The sequence below is a fragment of the Pholcus phalangioides genome, unplaced genomic scaffold (assembly GCF_987345545.1).
Source record: "Pholcus phalangioides strain wild (caught in Gottingen) unplaced genomic scaffold, Ppha-v1.0 ptg000005l_1, whole genome shotgun sequence".
Classification (NCBI taxonomy): Eukaryota; Metazoa; Arthropoda; class Arachnida; order Araneae; family Pholcidae; genus Pholcus; species Pholcus phalangioides.
This window is the reverse complement of record NW_028301598.1, coordinates 3,669,560-3,692,854: the sequence shown is the minus strand read 5'-3', so window position 1 is coordinate 3,692,854 and position 23,295 is coordinate 3,669,560. Positions and strand designations below refer to the sequence as shown.

Here is a 23,295-nt window from a genome sequence, read left to right as displayed (position 1 = left end):
ATAAATTTCATATTTTTAATTATTATCACATTAATTAATACTTAAACAAATATGATAAAGATATTTGTATTTTGAGTAAAGAGTCAGGTTGATAGAATTAATTCAGTTTTCTCAGAAGATTTTAGAGAAAGAGGTTTGTTAAGTGTCTTCCAAGAACTTTCTTTCCCATGGAAGAAAGTGAAGTCGTTAAAGAGAGTTAACTGTAGGGACAGATTTTTATCTCTGGAATGGAATTTACTACAGGCATTGTAAAAGTAAGCAATACATTGTCTGTGGGAATAATTGTCACAGTTGGTGACAAAAGATATGTTTCTTTTCAAAAGCAATAACAAGAGCTTGCATTTTTCACAACAGAAAATTTTCATAATTCGTAATGACCTTTTTTTCATACAAGGTGGTTCTTTTTCAAAGAAAAGTTAATGTGGTATTGCAGCAATATTATATATATATATTAAGATTTTTCTCCCCAGAATACTTAAATTGATTAAATTAATGAATGCTAGTCACATAATATGACTGCTTTTGGATTTTTTTTTTATCGAGTACAAATTCCAATACTGTTTTAAATGTAGAATGATTTGTTCTTAGATGACATTGGTATGATAAATAGGATTTTTTTTAATAAGCAAGATCACTAGAGCTTATAAATAGCGTCCGAGTGGCACAGTGGTAAAATGCTCATCTTCCACAATGAAAGTTACCGTCAAGGTCCACAGGTTCAAATCCTTACCTTTACCTGGAGCGACCACAAATGGATGGGAGCCTTCATTTCCTAACTCAACTCCACTGGTTGGAAATTGCCATATGATGAGATGTGACCAGAGTTTGTGTGTGGTAAAGTAGGGCTTATAAGTTAAAACTATAACTGTTATGAAAACTATTTATTACCCCAAATGAGTTTGCTTTTCAAACTTGGAATTAGAAATGAGTAGATATAGAATTTAAATTAACAAAATCTGATTCAAATAAAAAAAATTGAATTTATTTGATTTTTATCCACCCTGGATTTAATAAAGGATAAAATTAGCAGAAATTTTATAACAATAATTTTCCCTCTATGCATAAATGTCTGTTCCATGTATGACTATGCACTTATTTTATCATTTATCAAGTTGAATATTGTCTGAAAAATCTGTGTTTACCTGATTTCTATACTTAAAAAGTATACTTATCTTTAGAATTTAATGTTGTTCAGACATATTTTCGAAAACAATATTTAAACCACTAACTGTTGATAAAATAAAAATTAGAAAAAAAATCTGAATTTTAAAAAAAAAATCATGATTTTTATCCACACACAACTTTTCTATAAAATTCATCACATTCTGTGGAATGAATAAAGAAACTTGTACCTGAAATTTAAATTACAAGGCTAATTATAGAGGCACTGCAATGAGGGAATGTGTGAGCCCTGATGAGCAGTCGCTCATCAAGGAGGTAATCGTGAGGTAAGTCAAACTCACAAAGTAAATACCCATTATTTGGAGGAATGGGCAGATCAGAACTGTATCACAGAGCTTATTGCAGTCCGAGAAATGAAAATAAACTCTTATCTTAGAGGGGTATGGGTTCTTCCCCCATACACACACACACACCTATGTGTGCATAACCTATATTTATATTACACTCATTCCAGTCAAGAGAGATATGGGGGCTCTATCGGGAAACATTTCTATAGAAAATAAAAGCTAGGTCACTCCTAGACCCACAGAAATATGAAAAAATAATTCAGAGTCGTAATACTGATGTGACAGCATTCAACTAGCATGCCAAGTAGCCAGTGAATCTGTCCCGTACGATATCTGGTCACCAATATCCTCATGTGAGGACCACCATAGAAATATATGTGTTTGATTGCCTGGATACCGAGTCTTCTGTCAATTGTCTGATTTCAAGTATCCCTGTGTGAGGACGGTCTTAATTGGACACTAATCTGTCATCATGTCTGTCACAAACTAGGCTAAACCATTACTATGATGAAAAATGAAATGCATATAACATAAAGGGAAAATATACAGTATTATATACCAGCAATAATTCGGCTAACCACAAGAATCGAATTGCTCCTGCCCACAAAGTACATGAAGCTTCCAATAAGTTCTGATACCACAGACATGAAGAGTATGAGTCGACTCTTTTGACTTTTGTCACTCCACCAACCTATCAGCGGATTTATAAATAATGACGAGATGCTATAAGAGCATACTATCAGCCCTAGCATCGTTGTATCACCTCCAAGCCTTAAATGGACATAATTCCAGATAGTAGGGAAAATAATTCCTGGAAATAAAGATATCAAATTCATTATAAAAATAAAAACATCAGCACATATTGTACATAAAACTTAGCAGATTATAATGTGGATACCACTTCACTACATCACATTGAGCCTAAAGAAACATGCACAAGTTGATCACTTTAGTCATACAATTAAGTTTTATCACAAACTGTTGAAAAAGAAATCGACAGCACTTCACATCATACAGTCTCTCTCTGCTTACTTTCATAATTTTATAATGAATGAAGAGTACAATGTGCTTGCAATTTCATGTTTTTCACAAGACTTAATAGCCAGGAGGCACCAAAGACCACATCATCTTACGGCAGTGCTGGACAAATCGAAAAATAATAAATATCTAGGTGCTAGAAAAAAATTTTTAGGCAGGAAAACATTTTTACCCAGAGAAAAAGGTCTGTACTAATACTTCTGCTGACTTTCTTGGGCATGGTAACTCTCATTCATGTTGGCAGATATGTTGCTATTGAGGTGATATAGAGCCCTCCTGATGTTAGTGTTTTCTCAATCGAACATACATCCTTCCAATGGTAACTAATCACTTTTATTCATTATAATCACATCACTGTTGGGATAATTAATTAGCAATAACTACATATTCATAAAGGACATCTCATCTGACGCCCATCTACACAAAGGGAAAATATTATCCCTTTCTCTCCAGGGTTGCCAAAGCAACTTTCTGGTGATGCGTCTTCTGTGGCGATTCACCACACTATAAATTCCAAACATTTTGTGATGCTCTCAGCCTGAAGTTTAGTAACTACACAAAGAAAATTTTTAGGCGCCAATACTAATTTTTTAGTTGCCACATGATGACCTAGTACTTGGGATTTATCCAGCCCAGCCTTAGAGTAATATTGGCCATTTCCCTTACGGACATGGGTATGTCTGGACACATTTTGCTCAAGAAATATCAAAATATAGGTGAATCGTCAAAATTACATAAGATGGTGATCCATTAACAACATTAGCATTTTGTCATCCTCTGATTCATCCTCAAATAAGTCGCCATCTAGTGGCAGTGTCAGCAATTGCGAGCTTTGACCAAGTTAGATCAGACCGTCCATGAACAGTCCCATTCACTGCACACGACCTCCAAGAAAAAAGCTTGAGTAATTTATTGCCTTGCAGTCTAGTGGTCTAGGGGGCGCTCACACGGAAAGTGAGAGGACCAGGGTTTGATTTTCTGCAAGGTTATAGTTGAATTTTCTCTCTTTCCTAAATACATCTTCGCATCAGCCAGCTGTTAGAAACCTTCACATGGATAGCGGAGAGTGACATCATCCTCAGATTAGCACTTGCATAAAGAATCATTCAAATCACTTTAATTTTCTAATGGCGCACTGAAAATACATAACAGCAGGGCTGTCTTGTTATGCTGATTGCGAATTGCTAATTCACCGTATATATAAGCCAAGTTTTTTTTTGAAAAATTTGTTCCTTAATTTCAGTTCATCTAAAATGTGAAGATGATTTCCTGCAGGGTCAGCTTATCACGAGCATATACAGTAGTAATTGCTATTTTCTTCTTTTATCTAATAAGAAATCATCTATATGAATTATCAGCAATTGATTAATAGTCAAAATCAGGTAGGAATTAGGCTAATCAGGCATTAGGATGCAAATTTTCCATATATCTTAGTCCCAGATGCTGGATCAGTAAGTGTTGATATTTATTATTAAGCTCTACATTTCTTTGCCTCCACTTGTAATGCCAATATTTTTCCTAGCCACTCCAATGTGTACATAGTATTTCAGGTCTTGACCATGTTCTAGAAGGGGATTCACAATTATCTCTGGTGGTGATGTTCAGAATTGGGTATGTGGTGGTGAGTAGTTTGGGTCTGCATATGAGCTGGAATCGTGGCTATTTGTGCACAGGCTTCTCTTGCTGTGAAGTGTGTGGAGAGATATTTCTCTAGATAACTAATAAGGTCTTTCAACTTTTTTTGCATTCGTTTGACTTCTTAATGAACCTTGTTTCCGACAGAAATGCTCTGGAAGCCTCTACTGGGCCAAAATGTAGATGTTGTGTTCTTGGACACCTAGGCAGGGAACCAGAACAATGTAATGTATCTGGAGGGACGAATTGTGTAAGTTCATTGGATTGTTCTGCATTTTAAGGGACAGAAAATTTTTCCCATATTATTCGGCTCTTGGGAAGGGGATCATCTCTCTGAATCTGCACCTGACTGAAAGTAGACGTCTTCAGATGTGAATGGAATGGGCGCAAGTATTTTTAGCTGTAAATGGAGCGGGGGCAAGCATTTTCAGCTTCAAATGAGCTGAGACAGATATCTTCAACTGTGAATGGAGTCGAGACAGACATCATCTGATGAGAATGGAGTGGAGGCAGGCATCTTCAGCTGCAAATAGAGCAAAGGCAGACAACTTCAGCTGTAAATAGAGCAAAGGCAGACATCTTCAGCTACAAATAGAGCAAAGGCAGACATCTTCAGCTGCAAATGAAGTAGAGGTGGGCATCTTTAGCTGCAAATGAAGCTGAGGCAGAGATCTTCAGCCACAAATGAAAAGGAAGCAAATATCTTCAGCTGCAAATATAGTGAAGGCAGACATCTTTGGCTGCAAATAGAGAAAAGGTAGATATCTTCAGTTGAGAATGGAGCTGAGGTAGGTATCTTCAGCTGCAGATGAAGCATATATCTTCAGCTATAAATGGTGAGGAGGTCAGGGCCAGACATACAAACTATGTGGCCGCAGAAGGTGCCAATTAAAGTTGGAGGTGATTTCATCATCAAAATGTTATTCACTTATATTTGAAAAATGTCCAAAACCGGCTCTGGCAGATGCAGGCATCTTCAGCTGCAAATAAAGCGGAGACATATCTGCAAATGGAGCAGGTCACGTGGATCCAGGGTGATGTGTCGGAGAAGCGACTTATTGTGTAGGTGCATTGGATCATCCCGTATTTTATGGTACTGATGCACACAAAAATTTACCCCATTACATTATACAAATACAAGTGATCTTGGGAGGATCCGCACTTGCTACAGGGGCACCATGGGAGCAATTAACACAAGTGGCATGAATGTTAATCTTTCTATATCTGATTACGGAAGAGTAGATGACTTTGCCTAATAATACTCAAAAAATCTTCAACGAATAAGGCAAATACCAGGAAATACTAAAAATTGTTAAAAATCAAGAATGTGAAAAATTGATCATCGCCGCTCACTGCTGGCAAGAAGACCATAGATTCAAATTTAAGGAAGCAAGAGTTTTTCACACAGTGAAATTCACAGACGATTTAGACTTCTATGAAGGCACATCTCTTCGACAACTCTCTTCGACAATGCACAGCAAATTTTGAAGACATATGTTTTTTAAGAATGATGCTCCTTTGAGACCACTTTCAAAAGCATAGTGCAGAATGTGTAGATTACAAGATACAATGTAAATAAGACCCAGATAGTTTTACTGCGTTGTCCATCATTATTTAAAGGGATTTGTTTACATTTTACTGTTCAATGCCAGTGTAATCGTTTTTGACAAATAAAGCACTTCCATTTCTAGCTCTTTGCTGAGCATTGTAAATATTGTTTATGTCTCTTCATGCCCTAAAAATACAGAAGATAATGGAATGCTATTTGGTAGCATCAGAATCACCAAACCTAGAATAGCCTTTATGTATCCAACTGCTTTGAAATGCAAACTGTTGTTTCACTTATTTGCACCATAATTTTGAATGATGAAAGTTACTGTCCAAGACCACGAAGTAATAAATAAAAAATTATTTTTCCATCCAGACAGAAGTTTTTAATGACTACTATAGTTGTTGGACCCTCAAACTAAGCAAATAAAAAATTAATCAACCAAATGGCCCACATACACCCCCACCCCTCAAATAACCTTAAAAATGATACAATTTCTGCTTTGGCAGAATCATTACTTGCATTCTCTAACATTTGTAATAATTGGCACTATATCAATGATTTCTTGCTCAATTAAAATAAAAAAAAACAAATTTTCTGGATGGGATTTGGTAAAAAGTAGGAAAAGTAAGACAAAAACTAGAAAGTAGGACAAAACCGAGAAAGTAGGAAAAGTAGGACGAGTGGGAGCCCTGAATGTATTTTGTGTATTATATGCCAATGAATGAACACCAGAACTTTGCCTCTTTATCCCGTTGCCAAGATCTCTTCCAGCACAGCTTCGTCGCAGAGTCCGGAACACTTTATTTTGTGTCAAAAAAAAACACAAAATTTTTACAACATATTTTCCCTGAACAATTGGGTACTGTCGCGATTAACAAATTTTGTGGTGATTACAAACGAGATGGGGTCGGGAGTTAGAAAAAAGTTTCTGGGTTTCGTTAAGATGGATGAATATACACATATTATGATGGAGGTGTATTTTAAAAGCAATTGGAGCCCCCCCCCCCCCGTGCCATTTCATCTGTTATCTTACACTTGTCATACTATATACACAGGATAAAAAGGGGGGAAAAAATGAGAATCTTATTGTGAAATATAAAATATCCATCTGAGCGAGTGATCTTGCTTAACACCATATTGGTGAGCAAATAGGTTTGATAACTTGCGACTAACATTAGTTCTATTGCGTTGAGTTCACTTGCTCCGGTGGATTTGATGAAAGTATACAAAATAGAAATATTGTGTGGGAGAATATAAACAATTAGGGATCCCGTGCCATCTTGCTTAGCACATTATTCGGTGAGCAACATGAATACGACAATATGAGTACGTACGTGTGTCGTGGACATGAAATGCATGAAGAACTTGAATGGAGGAAAGAGACATATACATATATATAACTGCCAAGCAGAGTCGTCTTGCTCTAAACCTATTTCGGTGAGCAATGTAGGATTAGAGAGATATAGATGGCTTTTTTCTCAGCCAGAGATATCAAGGAAACAGTTATTTTCCGGATATTATGCTGAGGTGAGCTCGGAAAGAAAAGTCCCGGCGGAGACGTGATGACTTTTCTTTCCGAGCTCACCTCAGCATAATATCCGGAAAATAACTGTTTCCTTGATATCTCTGGCTGAGAAAAAAGCCATCTATATCTCTCTAAACCGTCCCACCCGGGGGCCATTTCCTGAAGTTAAGAGAGGCTACTAATGCCTCTACTTCAGCGCCTCACGACACAGTGCGTGAAATTTGGAAGGCAAATTCATGTGTCTCCAGTGGTGTAGATGGTAGCATGCTTGCCCGGTATGCAAGAGGGTCTGGGTTCGTGTCCCGGCGGAGACGTGATGACTTTTCTTTCCGAGCTCACCTCAGCATAATATCCGGAAAATAACTGTTTCCTTGAATGTAGGATTAGTTTAAATGTGGGATTATCTGAAGAGAGCCTTAGCTAAGGATTAGCTTCGGTCTTGTTGTTTCGGTTGACTCGCTCGGCTGGTTATATTTATTGAAGAAAAAATATATATAAAATAAAAACTACATGTAATGGTTATTACGAAACCATTCATGTCCTCCCGCCTAGCACCCCCGCTAGAAGAGATGAATGGAGGACACTTGTGGTTATCACATTCACATCATTGTAACGGGAATGCCATAAAAATTCTTGCTCGGGTCCCGTTAGTACATGATATATCTTGTACATGTAATGGTTATGTATTAGTAATGGCAGTCATGTGGATATGATTTTTGTTGTTTTTATCTGTACTTCTGTTTTTCCCTTTTTGCAAAACTTAAAAAATTTTCATAAATCTGGCGGACAGATTTTGGAACCGCTTTGGTATAAGGGACACGCCAAATTGGCGACTTTTTCCGGCGATAAGTTACCATCGTTGGCGCACTCTGGTTCAGTGTTGTTCTGCCGGGTTATCGCTGTTCTGAAAAATTCTGTCAGGCGGCGTTAATTGTTGTAGCGCGTCTTTTCAAATAGCCGTACAGCAATTTTGTTGTTTGTGCTTGTTCCGAGTGTTTGGATTACATTTTCGTCACTGGGCAGGTTGTATTGTTCCTTTTTTTTTTTCCTTTATTTAAACAGTGCCCGTATTTTATTTATACCCTGATTGCTTTAAACAACGGTCTTCATTTAAACAATGCCCAGGTTTTATTTAAACCCTGATTAAACAACGGTCTGGCTTTATTTTAAACAATGGCTGGGTTTTATTTAAACCCTGATTGATTTATTTTTATCCACAGTTTTATTTTTTAAACAATCCAGAGCTTATTTTTGTTTATACCATTTGTTTTTATTATTGTTTTTTACTGTTTTCTATGCTGGCGATTTTTTTTTCTGGCGCACGTAGTGTCTGGCGGCTTTTTCTCGGACCGTCGGACATATTTGGCGTCGGAAAAAAAAGTCGCCAAAAATCGCCAACCTGTCTCTTATACCAAAGCTGTTTCTTATTTTGTATTATATGTGTGCATATGCGTACCACATGTGTCTAAATTTGTATATTACGTATTTGTGAAATAAATAGATTAAAAAAAACCGAAACTTCCCGAAACTCACCATACCCAACTCCAGTACACAAATTGTATAAAACTATTATAGCGTAAGTACATCTTTTCTTATTTTTTAGATTCATCGGATCGAAATTTAAAAAAATTTGATCCAATTATTTTATTTTGAAATTTCAAATTAATAATTATGCTAATTGGGCGATATGGTTGGCGAGTTTTAAAAATTCACATCCCGATGATCCGTAATAGGCACGAGATATACACAAATGAGGAAACGATTGTCGTTTTTGAAATTCAATCTTGGCTTTATTTAATTATCATGATGATAGCCAATATTATTTCATAATCGTTATATATATATATATATATATAATTATTATATTCATTTATAATGTAAAAAAGAACTGCGATAAATTTATATAATTGGATAATTTTTTATATAAACTATGATATATTATCGATTTTGTTAATATTTGAACTTTTCTCGACATAAGGTTCATCATCATCAGCATCCTGTCCACGGCACAGCGCTCTTCCCCTCCGCTGCTGTTAAGTTAAATGCTATTTGTACTTGTGGTTGGCGATTTATTTAGTTATAAAATATAAAATCAGGTGTGTATAATTAAAATGTATTAATTATCCGTTGTTATTTGTTCAGTGGCGTAACTTAAATATGAGATTATATGTAATAAAGAAACTCCTGTCTTCTCATTCAAAGATTTCTCACAGAGTAGAGTTGTCAATTTAAATTTAGCGATAACTTGGCGTAAGGAGCTAAGATTCCGTGAGCGGGGTTGCGCCAAATTTGGCGAGTATTTGTCTCGAACTGACTTTGGCTCTTAAAAATGTTCCATTGGAGACAATGTTTTTCAAGCCAACACTCTATACCTATCTATTTTAGCACGATTTTAATTTCTTATTGTCACCAGCCTCGTTGTTATCACCATTGTTTTAGGTCTGGTTATCGTGTTCGTCATCATTGAAATTTATTGAGCAATAGGCCAAAGCCCTGTTCGCCATCGTGCATCCTTTGCTTGAGAATTTGGAACAGATGCAGTATGGTCTGCCACTACTTTGGCGACTTCGCCAAACAGGATTTTTCTTTTGTTCACCGCGTTTTTTCAAAAATTCTAAGCAGCCGTTGTTCCATTTCCAGCGCGTCTCTCTCTCTTTGATTATTATTCCTCCCTTCTGTAGCTTACGTCATTTGGATTATTATCTACTGCTCAGGTTGTATCATACCGTTTTATTATTTCGTTGTATTTATTAGTTATTCATCCATTGCCATGCCTTCTGTTTTATCAGTTTATTATTTAAAATGAACCTACAGAATTTTTCATGCCCGGATCCGTTTATTAAAAAAAGGGTGCGGGTTTTAGTTTTAATGCATAGAATATTTATGCCCGGTATTACTTATGCCCCGATCTTTTTATTATTAAAAAAATGGGCCAGGTGAATTTTTTTTTTAACTGATATTTTTTTCAATTTTCAATTTTTTTTCAATTTAGGGGGAGTTCAGTACCGAAAGTTTTGGCACTTTTTCCTCTGGCCCTTTATTGATGCTAGGTGGCTGTTTCCTCTTTTCTTTTAGAACTTCCATCTGTATGCAGGTAATGCTAGTTCCGCTGGGTTATCAAAGGGGTTTTCCTTTGTTTTTTTTTCTTCTGCGGCTATTATTACTTTTTTTTCCTATGGACGTCCATTATAATAGTATTGTAGAGTTGCCAACTGCTATGGGTTCTCCGCAGTTTCTTTGGACACCCACAATAAACTACAGAGCTACAAGAGATACTCTCAATATTATGGAAATTGGTTTTTAAAAAATCGGGTCTGAGTTTCCTTGCCGTGTTTTATTTATTTTTATTATTATTCTTTAAAATTCTATTGACCTTTACCATAACGATGAATTCGTATACGCATGCAAGAGAGTTTAAGAGAAGACAAACTCAGAGCCAATCTGTTTTGTTTGTGTGTGAAAAGTAATCTGTAAAGCCATTTCTGAACCCGCCATTCTACTTGATGCAAAAAACCATCCTGTGATGTGGGTTAAAAACAGGTTTTTCAGTAGTTCAGCACATCGGGTCTGGACCCAGCTTCATTTGTAGTATAGTGCATGGTTGAGCTCAATATTAGGTTTTAGCAATATGTTGGCAAGAAAAACATCCAAAAGTATGATTTTGTTTCGTTCTTGGTGAATTCTCATTGTGCTTTCGAAGAAAGAAATTGCTAGCGCATCAGAAACTTGGGATTATACTATAGCTGTTCCCTATAAAAGACTAGTTTTTGAACGATGAGTTGGCATGATTCCTGCAGAAGAAATAAGTTTCTTGCTGAAACGTGCTGTTAGCATGATTTCAAACGGTGATTGCACCAAGAAATTCAGTTGGCATTGGGTTGCTGGAATAGGAACACATAATCTAAGTACAAAGGGTCAGGTTGATGAATCCCATGGCCAATGCTTTCTTTCTTTATTGGCTCCAGAATTCCTCTTCACAATGTTATAGCTTGCCAAGAAAGAATTGCCAAATTTCATTTTCATCTGCTATTTGATTTTCACAAGGTTAAAGTTTTTGGCAAGCAAAAAAATTCTAGGTTGCCAATGGGCGAAAACCTTGGCATAATGGAAAATGGCTAAATTCGACACAACCCAGGCTGTGGAATCTTAGCGTAAATCCCCAGAGATGGGTTTTAAGCAGGCCCCACATTTTGGGGGGATTGGGGGGCAATGCCCCCCTCCCCGATTTTATAAAATACACTAGAAATGGTATATACACACACACACATGCATTGAGTATATCTTCTTTGCTTCCCCCCCCCCCCACGATAAAAGTTGAAATGACAGCCCTGGCTTTAAGGGGCCTTTACTTGGAGGGGGTTTTGTTTCAACCAACATCATTCTTGATAACCGAATTTCTGTAATAACCAACGCCACATTCAGCAACCCATAATCCCTAGGCTCATGCAGAGATCCAAGGCGATATGTTGGAAGGGGCAATTTATTTTGACTCAATGAAGGTTAGTTGGATCGTCCTGTATTTTAAGGGACAGACACTTTTCCATATTTTGTTGTTGAGAGGGGTGATCACACATTATCACCCTGTTCTGGTTCTGCTCCTGAGTGGAGGCGGACGTCTTCAGCTGCTTCATTCATTCATGCTAATGAGGCTGAAGCAGGTATCTTCAGCTTTGAATGAATCCCACTGTCGCCGCAGTGGTGGTCCGCTGAAATTGGTTTTGAGGTGTGAACGTAAGCTGATCTCCCTGTTAAAAAGTCTCGTCACAGATAGCAACAGGCCTACAACATTGCAATTATTCATTCATTACACTTTGCTCACTATGAGTTGTGAAAAACTCAGTTAAAAAAAAATTATTCCAGAGTGCAGCACATAACAAGCATTACTCAAAAACAAACTTCAGAAGGTTCACTAAACATTCCAACATGTACCAATTCGTTAGAAGTTCCACAGAGGAATATGGACGAGGTGCATGTCTGATTTAGTAGCTTCGAATGAAGTGAAGGCTTCTTCAACTGTGAATGAAGTGGAGGAAGACATCCTCAGCTGTAAAGGAAGCCGAGGCAGCAGGCGCGAATCTATGGGGGGGGGGGAGGGGTGAAGCAAAATACAAATGATAATATTACATTCAATAAATCTGTTGAAAATTACTTTGTCGTGACGTTTTTGATTAAATAACGAATTCAAGAATACTCAGTCTAAAAAACTGAAAAAACCGGAAATTTTTTTCAAAAAAGTCAGGACGGAGAGAAAAAACAAACCGGGATTATCCCATGAAAAGTAATATGCATGGTCACCCCATCCACAACAATGTGAAAATCACCCCTCCCAACAGCGAGCTCCAGATCCGCCCCTGCAAGGTAGACATCTTTAGCTGCCACCTGGCAATGAAGCCAAAGCAAAAATCTTCAGTTGTGAATGAGGCAGAGAGGCATAAGTCTTGAGCTTCAAATGAAGTGAAGGCTTTTTAGCTGCAAACGGAGCAGAGGAAAACACTTTTTAGCTGCAAACGGAGCAGAGGAAGACACTTTTTAGCTGCAAACGGAGCAGAGGAAGACACTTTTTAGCTGCAAACGGAGCAGAGGAAGACACTTTCAGCTGCAAACGGAGCAGAGGAAGACACTTTTTAGCTGCAAACGGAGCAGAGGAAGACACTTTCAGCTGCAAAGGAAGCCAAGATAGACATCTTTAACTGTCAAGGGAGCACAGGCAGACATTCCACATGTGCAGAAATCAGAGACAGGCATATTCAGCTGCGAATGAAGCGAAGAAAGATATCTTCAGTTGTGAATGAAGCGGAGGCAAACACCTTCAGCTTCAAAAATAAAAATAGAAAAAATGTGGGCAAGCATATTCAGCTACAAATGGAGCGGGGGCATCCATGGATCTAGGATGATTTGTTGCGAGTGGTGACTTGTGCTGGTTCTTTTGATGGTCCTGTATTTTATGGGACAGGCAAATTTTCCCATTTTATTCAGCTCTTGCAAGGGGTGATCGCCCCTTCTCAATTTGTGCCTGTCTAGGCTGGGGTGTTTGACGGGGCCCTTTTATCGTGAATTTATAGTGTGGAGAAAAATAAAATTATAAGAATTGCCCCGAGATAGAGCCCTATAAGCTCTACCCTTTGCGGAGCACATGCAGCAAATGAAACAACACTTTCATAAACAATCATTCTCACAAAAAGCTGTCATTTAAAGTTGGGTCCATACTTGCTGTGCATCGCTCAGGTCCACAGAAAAAAAATCAGATTTGAGGTGAAGCTGCATGTAGCACGGTTGACTGGGTTGGCGAACAGCACAACATTGCATATCCTAAAGCTAATCTGAGCACTTTTCATTGGGAGTTGGTACATCAAAAGAAATTGTCTCATTCATGACAATCCTATATATATGATATTTTCTCCTCCTGAGGCATATCACTGTCTTGTGCAATGATTGGAACTAGTGCATGCTGCGCATGGAACAATCTGCTTGACCACTGCAACCTTGCTCCTTTTAAATTAGTTCAGCATTCTTCTGTTTAGTTTGAGCCCCCTATCAGATTATTGGGTAGCGCAGTAGGTCTGGACGCTTATAAGCAATCCCTACATCTACATTATAGAAATTTAATGCATTGCGATTGACAGAAATGAGTGATGAACAACCATTATGTCACTCGTCGTAGTGAAACTTTTGCTGGTGACATTTAACAATAGATATACGTACACGAATCTGGCATCCATAGTTGGCGCAATGGTTAGAGCACTGGACACCTGTACCGAAAGTTGTGTTCAATTCCCTATCGATCTTTCGAGAATTTTTTCCCTCATCTTTGTGATCATTTATTAATTCACTAAAAAATGCTTTTATATATTTTTTCTGATTTAATCAAATGTGGTTTAGGGGGATCAAGATGACAATAGTAATGGCTTACGAAGCTGGGCCCTGCAATCAATTATTGATTTATTAAAAAATTATTTCATTTTTCGATAATGAACTTCAAAATTCCTTTTCGCTGAAAGCTCTGTCCCTCGTGAAGTTTTGTTATTTTTCTTGCTCATAGTAACCAATCAACAGTGTGATAATGTTTCTTGTGTTACTAAGAAAGTAGAGATTGTAATTATGCCGGTCTGGACCTTGTCTAAGGAAACTGATTAAAGACCAGGGTTTAAGTTATGGTCACATTTTTCGCAAAATGCAAAAGAAGATCTTAGAATGTGAAAAGAGTGGTAGCCACTTTCGCAAAAATGCATTCAGGAAGTATGGAACGAGTAGACATCCAACCATATCAATCATTACATTAGCATTGTAGCATTTTGCAAACAATTTTCTCCTCATTTTTGCTTTTTTGCGAAATGAATTTTTTTATCTAGCTTAAACTCATTAAAGACAGAAATCCAAAATTCACTCACATAGTCAGGGGAGGGTAGAATTGGTTTTGGATTTTTTTTTTTTTGTGGGGATCAAATGCTTGGTTCCTACTACTACTGAACCAGACATGCACCTCGTCCATATTCCTCTGCTGAACTTCTAACGAATTGGTACATGTTGGAATGCGTAGTGAACCTGACATGAAGTTTGTTTCTGTGTAATGCTTGTTATGTGTAGTGCTGCCATCAGTTTTTTTTTCTAACTATGGGTAAAGTGTAATGATTGAACAATTGTATTGTTGTAGGCCTGTTGCTTTCTGTGGTGAGACTTTTTAACAGGGAGATCAGCTAGCATTCGCACCTCGTAGTTGGCAACCACAGAAAATCACCACTATGGCGACGGTGGGGTTCGAACCCGGGTCCTTGTGATGCAAGTCCATCACTATGACCACTCGACCACCATAGGGGCAAATGCTTGGCTCCTGAAAAGTCTGGTTGGCACCTAAATTATTTTTTTGATTTGTCATGCCCTCCCTGCATTTGAATTTCAAATAAAGCTTCTTTTACAGTATGGTGATAGACAAGTTCAGTATGGGAAACATTTGTGACACACTCATATACTGATTTTATTTTTTCATGTCTCTCTAGGTTTTAACATGACTGAGAAGGTCCCACCCGCTGCGAACCAGCAAGCTCTTCTAGAACAATACCTTCTTCTAGTTAAGTCTGCTAAGGGTGCTGCTGCTGTGGAACTGATTAAACAGGTTATAGAAGCTCCTGGAATCTATGTCTTTGGCGAGCTGTTAGATATGCCTAACATACAAGATGTAAGTACTTTTTTACTCTCAGATCAGAATTGATGGGAATATTTTTAAGTCAATAAGGTAGATTTATTTCAAAAGTGACAGACAAATTGATTTCAAACATGTTCTTGTTATTTCAAATTTATGAACCAATTACAATGCTGTCCATTTCACTAAATTTTCACCCTTTGAACTTTCTCCTTTGTTCCAATTTGTGTTTTTGCAATAAATCTTTTTGCTCAGTGCATATGCCCGAGACACATGATCAGTCCGTTCATTTGTATGTTTCATAACCATTGCTTAGGCATTGCAAATGGTTTATGGAAGCGTTGACCCCAACATCTCGCCCTTAACACATTTCATTCACATTTCACCTGCCCTGACTGTATGAGTGGCTGCCACTCACTCATCATCCTGAAGCCGATGTAACTTCAGGAATGATGAAATTCTCTTATTTGCCCAGGAGAATACAGATATATAGTACTTATGAAACAGCAATGTGTGTCTAGATCAAGCTAAAACACCTGGATAACCAAACATTGGCTGACTTGGACAGGGACTTCATCTGACGCAGACACAATGTTGATTTGTTGTTGTACATGACTCCAACTTGTGACATCCAATGCACGCTGACTGAAGGAATCCACCGGGAGTAAACCGACATGGCAAGACGTCGCCTCTGCCAGTCCGACGACCAAGAGATACTGGGCGCTATGGGTCTCTCTGGAGATGAGAGATGGCGTGCTGTACCGCAGATGGGAGTCAGAGGATGGAAAGACCTTCCGATGGCAACTCGTCCTGCCAAGGAGCCGTGTGAAAGAATTGCACGAATGCCCGACCGGTGGACATTTTGGCCTGATTAAGACTCTACAGAAGGTCCGCGAACGATTCCGTTGGGACAAATCCAGGACCGATGTGCACGAGTGGTGCAAGGATTGCGACGCCTGCACCGCCCGCAAAGTTACCGCTTTTCCTACTGGCCTACTGAACTGCCGTCCACGAGAGCACCGGATTTTCACCGGCACAGATGCTGATGGGACGAGATCTTCGGCTACCTGCTGTTTGGGTGACCGCCAGATGCTTTTCTTCCACCGGAAGAATACGTCCAGGGACTCCAGGATCGCCTCGAGGACATGCATCGAATCGCCAGAGACAGGATCAACATCGGCTCCGAAAAGATGAAGAACCGCTACGATGTGAGGGCCACATCTCATGACTTCAAGGAAGGGGACCTCGGCTGGCTCTGGAATCCGAAGCGCCGGAAAGGACTGTTGTGTCCGAAACCAGAAGACGCTATCCTCGAAGTGCAAGGTGGTCCACTTCAACAGTCTGGCCTCTTACCGCAGGGACAACCCGCCGATTTAAGGACTGAATTGTCGGGACGAACAATTCTAAGAGAGGGGCAATGTTACGAACTGTTGACGATAGATGGCGCGATCCGTTCGATGGCTCTCAAAATGTCGAAATCAGACTATACCGGTTTCGGTCTAAGCGCAGCGACATGCGATTGGCGGAGAACTGGTAGGGCGTGTAGAGAAAAATCCAGAAAGTCCCACTCCTCCAGACATTGGTTCAACCCCTCCGTACGGTGGCGCTGCCGACTAGGAAACTGTAAAATAGAATCTTGTGGAATGTTCTTTTTCTCGAAGTTTCTCCGGGGTTATAAATACCGTGGCGCTCACAAGATGGTAGGCACAAGGAGATTCAGTCAGTTGTATTTAAACTTTGCGAGAAAGTTGTTAGCTTTCTGATTAGCTTGTAAATACTTGTAAATTGCTGTTCTGGAAATAAATCTGTGTTTGTCCGTCGAACCGCTTCTTGGTTTGCAATCTCGAAGTCTTGTGGAAAATTATCCGGAACAATATATATACATGCATTGAGTACATGTGCTTTGCCCCCCCCCCCCCCCCCCCGGAAAAAGTTTAAATGACGGTCCTGCATACTGGGGTAAATCGAGAAGTTATCCATACTTAAAATAAGACAACCATAAGTATTCTTATATGGGCATTGTATAATATTTCATCATGTATATATGTTTGTAATTACATTTTTAATTGGGTTGCTGAATTTTTGAAATATGACATCCATATTTGTTATGGGCATCTTTTTCTCAGCCACCTCGTTGGGCATTTTGCCTGTTGTGGCATCGTATTTGTATTTAGGATATAATATATCCCATATGAGTCCCATTATTGTCAAAGAGAGTGGTGATACAAAATATCAGTCGACGGAACTAACAGAATCAACAATGTATGACTTTTACAAGGAAGAAAATAAGAGGAATGGCACAGTAAGTTTTAGTTGCTACAGGATGATACTTCACACACATTTTAATATCAAAAGAAAGAAGCGGAAGAAAGATACCTGTAATAAATGTGACGGTTTTATGCTAATATGCAGAACAGTCACAACATTGCTGATATGGGAAAAATAGACGATGGTTTAAATGGTGCATGAGTTTGCTGCGGTGCAAATAAAAAAAATGTATATGTAATTTGCATATTTTGTAGTTCATGGCGCTGCTGTAACTTATATATTTAATTTTTTTTTTGTATGAATACACTTTTCGTTTTTTGCTTACACAGAAGTTGGCTGCCTTAACATGTTAACTTGATTTTAATCCTTTATTATTTTGTTTAGTTTGAATAATGTTTTACTAATGTTGCAATAAATGTTAAAATTAAATTCTGATCACATCGATTCGTGATTGCGAGTATTTTTATTATGATGAAGTTGGATGATCACCAGATAGATGGATAAAAATAATTTAGTTACGACCATCAAGTTACACTGCTGTTTCTGGGTTTCTGCATGCAAAAATACATTCTTACTCATGTTGGAAGGAATGTGATAAATCATATTTTATGGTTTGACTCATGTGGGGTCAGAACTAAAACTTAAAAGTGCTTATGATGAATACATTGTTCGATGATATAGACATGCTGAAATCTGTGACATTGAGGTACTTCATTTCAGGGCACAGTAATCTTCCAAATGACTAATGTTAGTGATGTAGAATCTGCCTTAAAAAACCTACAACAACTATACACTTTGGAGGATTAAGTTAAGGTGATGGAAGGATGTCGCAAAAACAAAAATTGTCATGTCACAAATGCAGAAGTATGACTTCAAAGGAACTGAAAAAGTTATCACTAACAGGGAGATGGACACTGAGAGAAAGAAGATCAACTGGCTCATAGTTTGTGCAATTAAACTTCAGGGGAACCAAACCATTTATCCTTCAGATGAACACTAATCATTCACAAGACAGGTTCATCAAAAGCCAATCATCATTCAAAGCCAATAAGCAAGGAAAAGCATAAGGACAAGGTGACAAAGATATACTATCTATTTATCACTTCATACCAAAGGATGCCTAGCCTTTTTTATAAAAACTTGATTCCAGTACTTGAGTTGAAGATAACATAGATGGTTTTGGAATTGCAGACTACACAATAGATGATAAATGTATGCTAATTTATTGTTTCAAAAGTTGCATTCACTAGTTTTATTAACTGTTCAATAAGTTTTGTGTGTATCTTGTATTTTTCCATATTAGCCAATACATATGACATGATAATATCCAATGATCTATTGGCAAACTTTACTTGGTTCCTTTTAAATTAGTTCCTTTAAATATTAATTTTAAATTATTTAAAGATAACCAACAGCCTTTTCTTATGATGAAGCTATGAGGGGAGGGGAATATTAATGTTACGTGTAACAGTAAAACAGCTTATTATGTATCTAAAGTCATTGTAATACTTTTTTCCACAAAAATTCTTTATTTTTAAAATTAACTTTAAACAGCTTTTTCTCAGTTTTGAATTAATGGCGCTTGGTTCCTTTTATATAAAAGCCATCCATATATTGTTGAAGAAGAATGTTTTTGTTCATCCAATAGTGTGTATAGTTAGAAATTAATGAAATAAATTTAGATGTAGCGATAGCAAGAATCCTAGGATGATTTCACTCCCCGCTATCCGTACAAAGGTTGTATATCTTCGCATCAGCCATCTGTTAAAAACCTTTGTAATAACAAGAATCGCTGTTAAATAATATATTGTTTCTCTCATTTATTTCCAGTTGAACAATACACAATATGCACCATATTGTAATCTGCTCAACCTATTTGCCTATGGAACATATACTAACTACATAGGTAACTATGTCTATTGTGTGTTTTTTTTTAATTATTGAGCATATCAGCTTGTATGAGAATTGGTAAAATTAAAATGTAATGAGGATAAAACAGTTCTTACTATAGTGATTATCTTTAATATTGATTCACATAAGAAATCATAGATACATTACTTAATCTTAACTGTAATCTTGTGTCTACGCAAGAACCAAATCATATTGTGGTCATGATATGGCAAGAAATTCTTTTTTTCAATAAAGCACAGAGAAAAAAACTATATATATAGTTTTTCTCTCACTTCTTGAAGGAAAAAAATTACAGCATCATCACCGCCCCTGCGTGATTAGAACATAGTGACAAATGATAAAATAAAAGTGAAATCTCATCGCCGTCATATCGAGAAATCCTCCCATACAGTTCTGTATAACTTAAGTTGTAATAATCCATGTAGTGCGCACACACAAAAACTGAATAAAAAAGATTAAAGACTATCCTGTTCTTTCCTCCAGCTTTTTTTTCTAGGGAACTCTCTCTAGTCATTTCTCTTTGTTGTTTTTTTTCACTGTCTGTGCTGTACCTAATCAAGTGTTTAAATGATGTCACTATAAGACTGTAGAGTTGCAGGATTTTAAAATTAATTCTTGGCCTCTATTGGTGTTCAAAATATTAATATTTACTTATTTTGTTTGAGTGACACATAATAATTCCATCAAATATTTTTGTGCATATTTTAATGAGTAGAATTAGTGGTAATTTTTTTGAAACTTTTTGAGAATGACACCTTTGGACCCTTTCCTTGTTAGAAGTAATGACTTCAGGCATATAATGGCTGTGATCACAAACCACTGAATTCTTTGGCTTAGTAATAGTAGTGTATTTGTTTCAGCTATCCTTGTCAGTTTTTATTTTGACCGCACCTAATAGGCTTACCTGTAAATCTAGTTTTAACAGAATATTTCTCTTTCTCGTCACAGAAAATAAAGCTCAGTTTCCTGAAATGACTCCTGCAATGTTGACTAAGCTTCGCCAACTCACGATTGTTTCTCTTGCTACCCAACACAAGGTAATGTTTGAGTATAATTTTGAAATTTTTTTATTTGTGTGTGACACTTATTTCTAATATTTAATTTTGGCAATACTTCTCGTTCGAGAATTTTTGTATTTGATAGGAAGAAATGCTTAGTTAGCATTGCCTTCATTACTATACGAGTGATATTATATGTAGGTAGAGGAAGACAATAAATGGCATCTTCATAGATATTGCATAGTAGAAGTAAAATGAAATCCCAGCATTATAGCCGGGAAATTTGAATTCTAAAAAATTTGTAAATACTGTATTTGGACTCAAAAAATTGATTGATATAGCTGATGTGCACCTCAGTACTATCTACTCATACTCAGGGGTGGGAACTCTGCGCCAATTGCGCCGCACTGCGCCAAAACTAATATCTTGCGCCATCCTGCTCCAATAGCGTATTTTCGCATTTTTCTGCGCCAAATAGCGAATTTTGCTTCAGTATGTCTGGAATTTCGGAAAGGACGCCAAAAAATTTTTGTTCCTGCTAGCCACGAAACGTTTCTTTACGAGAGAGAAAAGCGTGTTTTATTCCACTATACTTAAACTATCGGCCCCTGATCGGGCTTAACCATCGCGAAACCCAGATATTGTCCGTGATCGTGGAACTGGAGATGGCTTGCAATGCCTTTCAGCTTTAAAGTGCAAATTCGAGTGTTTCCGTTTAAGAAAAAATAGTTGTCACTGGAAGCAGCAGAAATTACTGTAGTCGATTGTCATTGTGTTAAATCCCGATGTTTCGTGAAAAAAAAAATTTCATTCCGGGAGTAAAAAGCGCATATCCACCAAATTACGAATGTTAGTTTAGAAACTTTGCCGAATAACGAGCGTTAAATTGCTAATTTTGCCAAATAACGAGCGTTAAATTGCTAATTTTGCCGAATAACGAGCGTTAAATCGCTAATGTTGCCGAATAACGAGCGTTAAATCGTCAATATCGCCAAATAACGAGCGTTAAATCGTCAATCTCGCCAAATAGCGAGTGTCAGATCGCCAATCTCGCCAGATAATGAGTGCTGAATCGCCAAACATCGAGTTGATTGTTCCGAAATTCTCTCCCATTTTGCAACAATTTCTTTCCAAGTATAAAAAAATTAAAAACTTATAAAATTTTTTTAGCTCATTTGAAGTGCTGCTGTTCAAGGCAGCAAATAGTGCCCACAGTAAGCAAAAATCGTCTTAAATAGACGGGTGCAAAAAATTTTATGATAGCCGCTCTTTCAAACAAGGTGTCAAAAGCCTTAAACACCAAAAACAAAAATCAAGCTGACGAAAAGATGTTTGATAACAAAAGACAATGCAGTTTTATTTTGAAAAGGGTTGAGGGTTAACGAAAATATTCTTGTTAATTTCACTGTTCCAATTTATAAATATCTGCTCCAAATCCCATATTTTGCTGCTCCAAATCCCGAATTTGCTGCTCCAAAACTGCTCCGAATCCTGAATTTTGCTGCTCCAAAGCTGCTCCGAAATGGACTTAGTCACTTCCCACCCCTGCATACTTATCAGGAATCCAATCCATATTCATACCGATTATGACAATATAAGGATAAAAGGGAAACTTTGGTACTATCAGCATTCCCCTCCAAAAAACAAGTATAGTTTTTTCTCTGAATATTCTGAAAAAGATACGGATATGGAAAACCCACTCCTTCAGCATCGGAATGATAGCATTTTCTACTCGCTAAATCACAAGTAGGAAATGCTAGTTTTAGTGCCAGTTTAGTGAAAAATTTCTTTCTTTGACTTGAAAATGTATCATGATCACTTGAGTAGTGTTTTTCCTTGAAATTGTATTTTCATCTGTTGTTCTTTACAATTGATTGGACTCAATTCAAAATCTACTCATTACCAAGTGTAGTATATAGTGAAACCTTGCTACAATGGTACTCTCGTTATATTTCCCTCTACAACGATATTTTTTCAAGTCTTGTGTAGAAATCTTAACTGTACTCTAATGTTACTCTAATGTTAAACTGCTCAATATAACAATCTCTCTACAACAATATTTTTTCTTGTTTCGAAGAGTATTTTTATATTAAGATTTCACTGTATATTACTTGATGATATAATTATCCTAAAATTATATTGTGTATGAAAAATAAATAATAATCATCTAAGTCCTTTCTTTCAAACCAAGCCAAAACCGCTTGAAAGGTAAGCGTATTCACTCAATGTCAAAGAAAGGCCGCGGAATTGATAGCAGCACCATCTGAGAAGCGGAAGGAAAAACTTGCAGATTGATGGGCGTGGCCCCGCTCCCCTTCCACCACAGCTGATTAGGTCATTTTGCCAGATTTTCGCTGCTAAAAAATTAGCCGTCAATGATGTGAGAATTAATTCATCACCAAAGAACACTTTTCAAGCGGCGTTAACCCTTCGACAGTTACGCATATTCAAAGAAAATCTTCTGAATCGGGCACACAATTTTACCAAAATCCTTTGAAAAATGGCAGGGCCTCTTGAGGTAAGACGATGCCTTCCCCCAGTTGTTAACAGTAGGGTGCCAGATTTTCGCTGATAGGATTCCTCCCACCGCAACAATAAGGCCAAAGGTGTGAATAGGTCTTTTGTAAGTTGACAATAATAGCCTTACTGAGTGTAAAAGGTCCATGAAATTCAGGGAATAAGTTTTCCGTCAGTGAAAATTCTTCTTTCCATCTGTTTCTTTGACTTCACACAAAATGATTCCCATTTATAGTGATTATAAA

General features: G+C 37.4%; 2 protein-coding genes across 4 annotated transcripts in view; one reads left to right on the top strand and one right to left on the bottom strand.

Moving 5' to 3' along the window:
• Cln7 (CLN7/MFS domain-containing 8) overlaps window positions 1–8,983 on the bottom strand; it is a 38,797-nt gene extending 29,814 nt beyond the window's left edge. The window contains exons 1-2 of the mRNA XM_089232141.1: window positions 8,753–8,983; window positions 2,029–2,280 (exon numbers count right to left, since the gene is read on the bottom strand). Of these exons, the coding sequence (XP_089088267.1) occupies window positions 2,029–2,280; window positions 8,753–8,828 (328 nt within the window). The 5' untranslated portion in view covers window positions 8,829–8,983. The remainder of the gene's footprint in view (window positions 1–2,028; window positions 2,281–8,752) is intronic.
• A 223-nt stretch (window positions 8,984–9,206) lies between these two features.
• CSN7 (COP9 signalosome subunit 7) overlaps window positions 9,207–23,295 on the top strand; it is a 44,154-nt gene continuing 30,065 nt past the window's right edge. For all 3 annotated transcript variants that reach the window (XR_016192682.1, XR_016192683.1, XM_089232140.1), the window contains exons 1-4: window positions 9,207–9,315; window positions 15,214–15,392; window positions 19,455–19,530; window positions 20,484–20,572. Coding sequence is in view for 1 of the 3 variants with exons in the window: in XM_089232140.1 (XP_089088266.1) it covers window positions 15,222–15,392; window positions 19,455–19,530; window positions 20,484–20,572 (336 nt within the window). In the remaining 2 variants the exon portion in view is untranslated. The remainder of the gene's footprint in view (window positions 9,316–15,213; window positions 15,393–19,454; window positions 19,531–20,483; window positions 20,573–23,295) is intronic.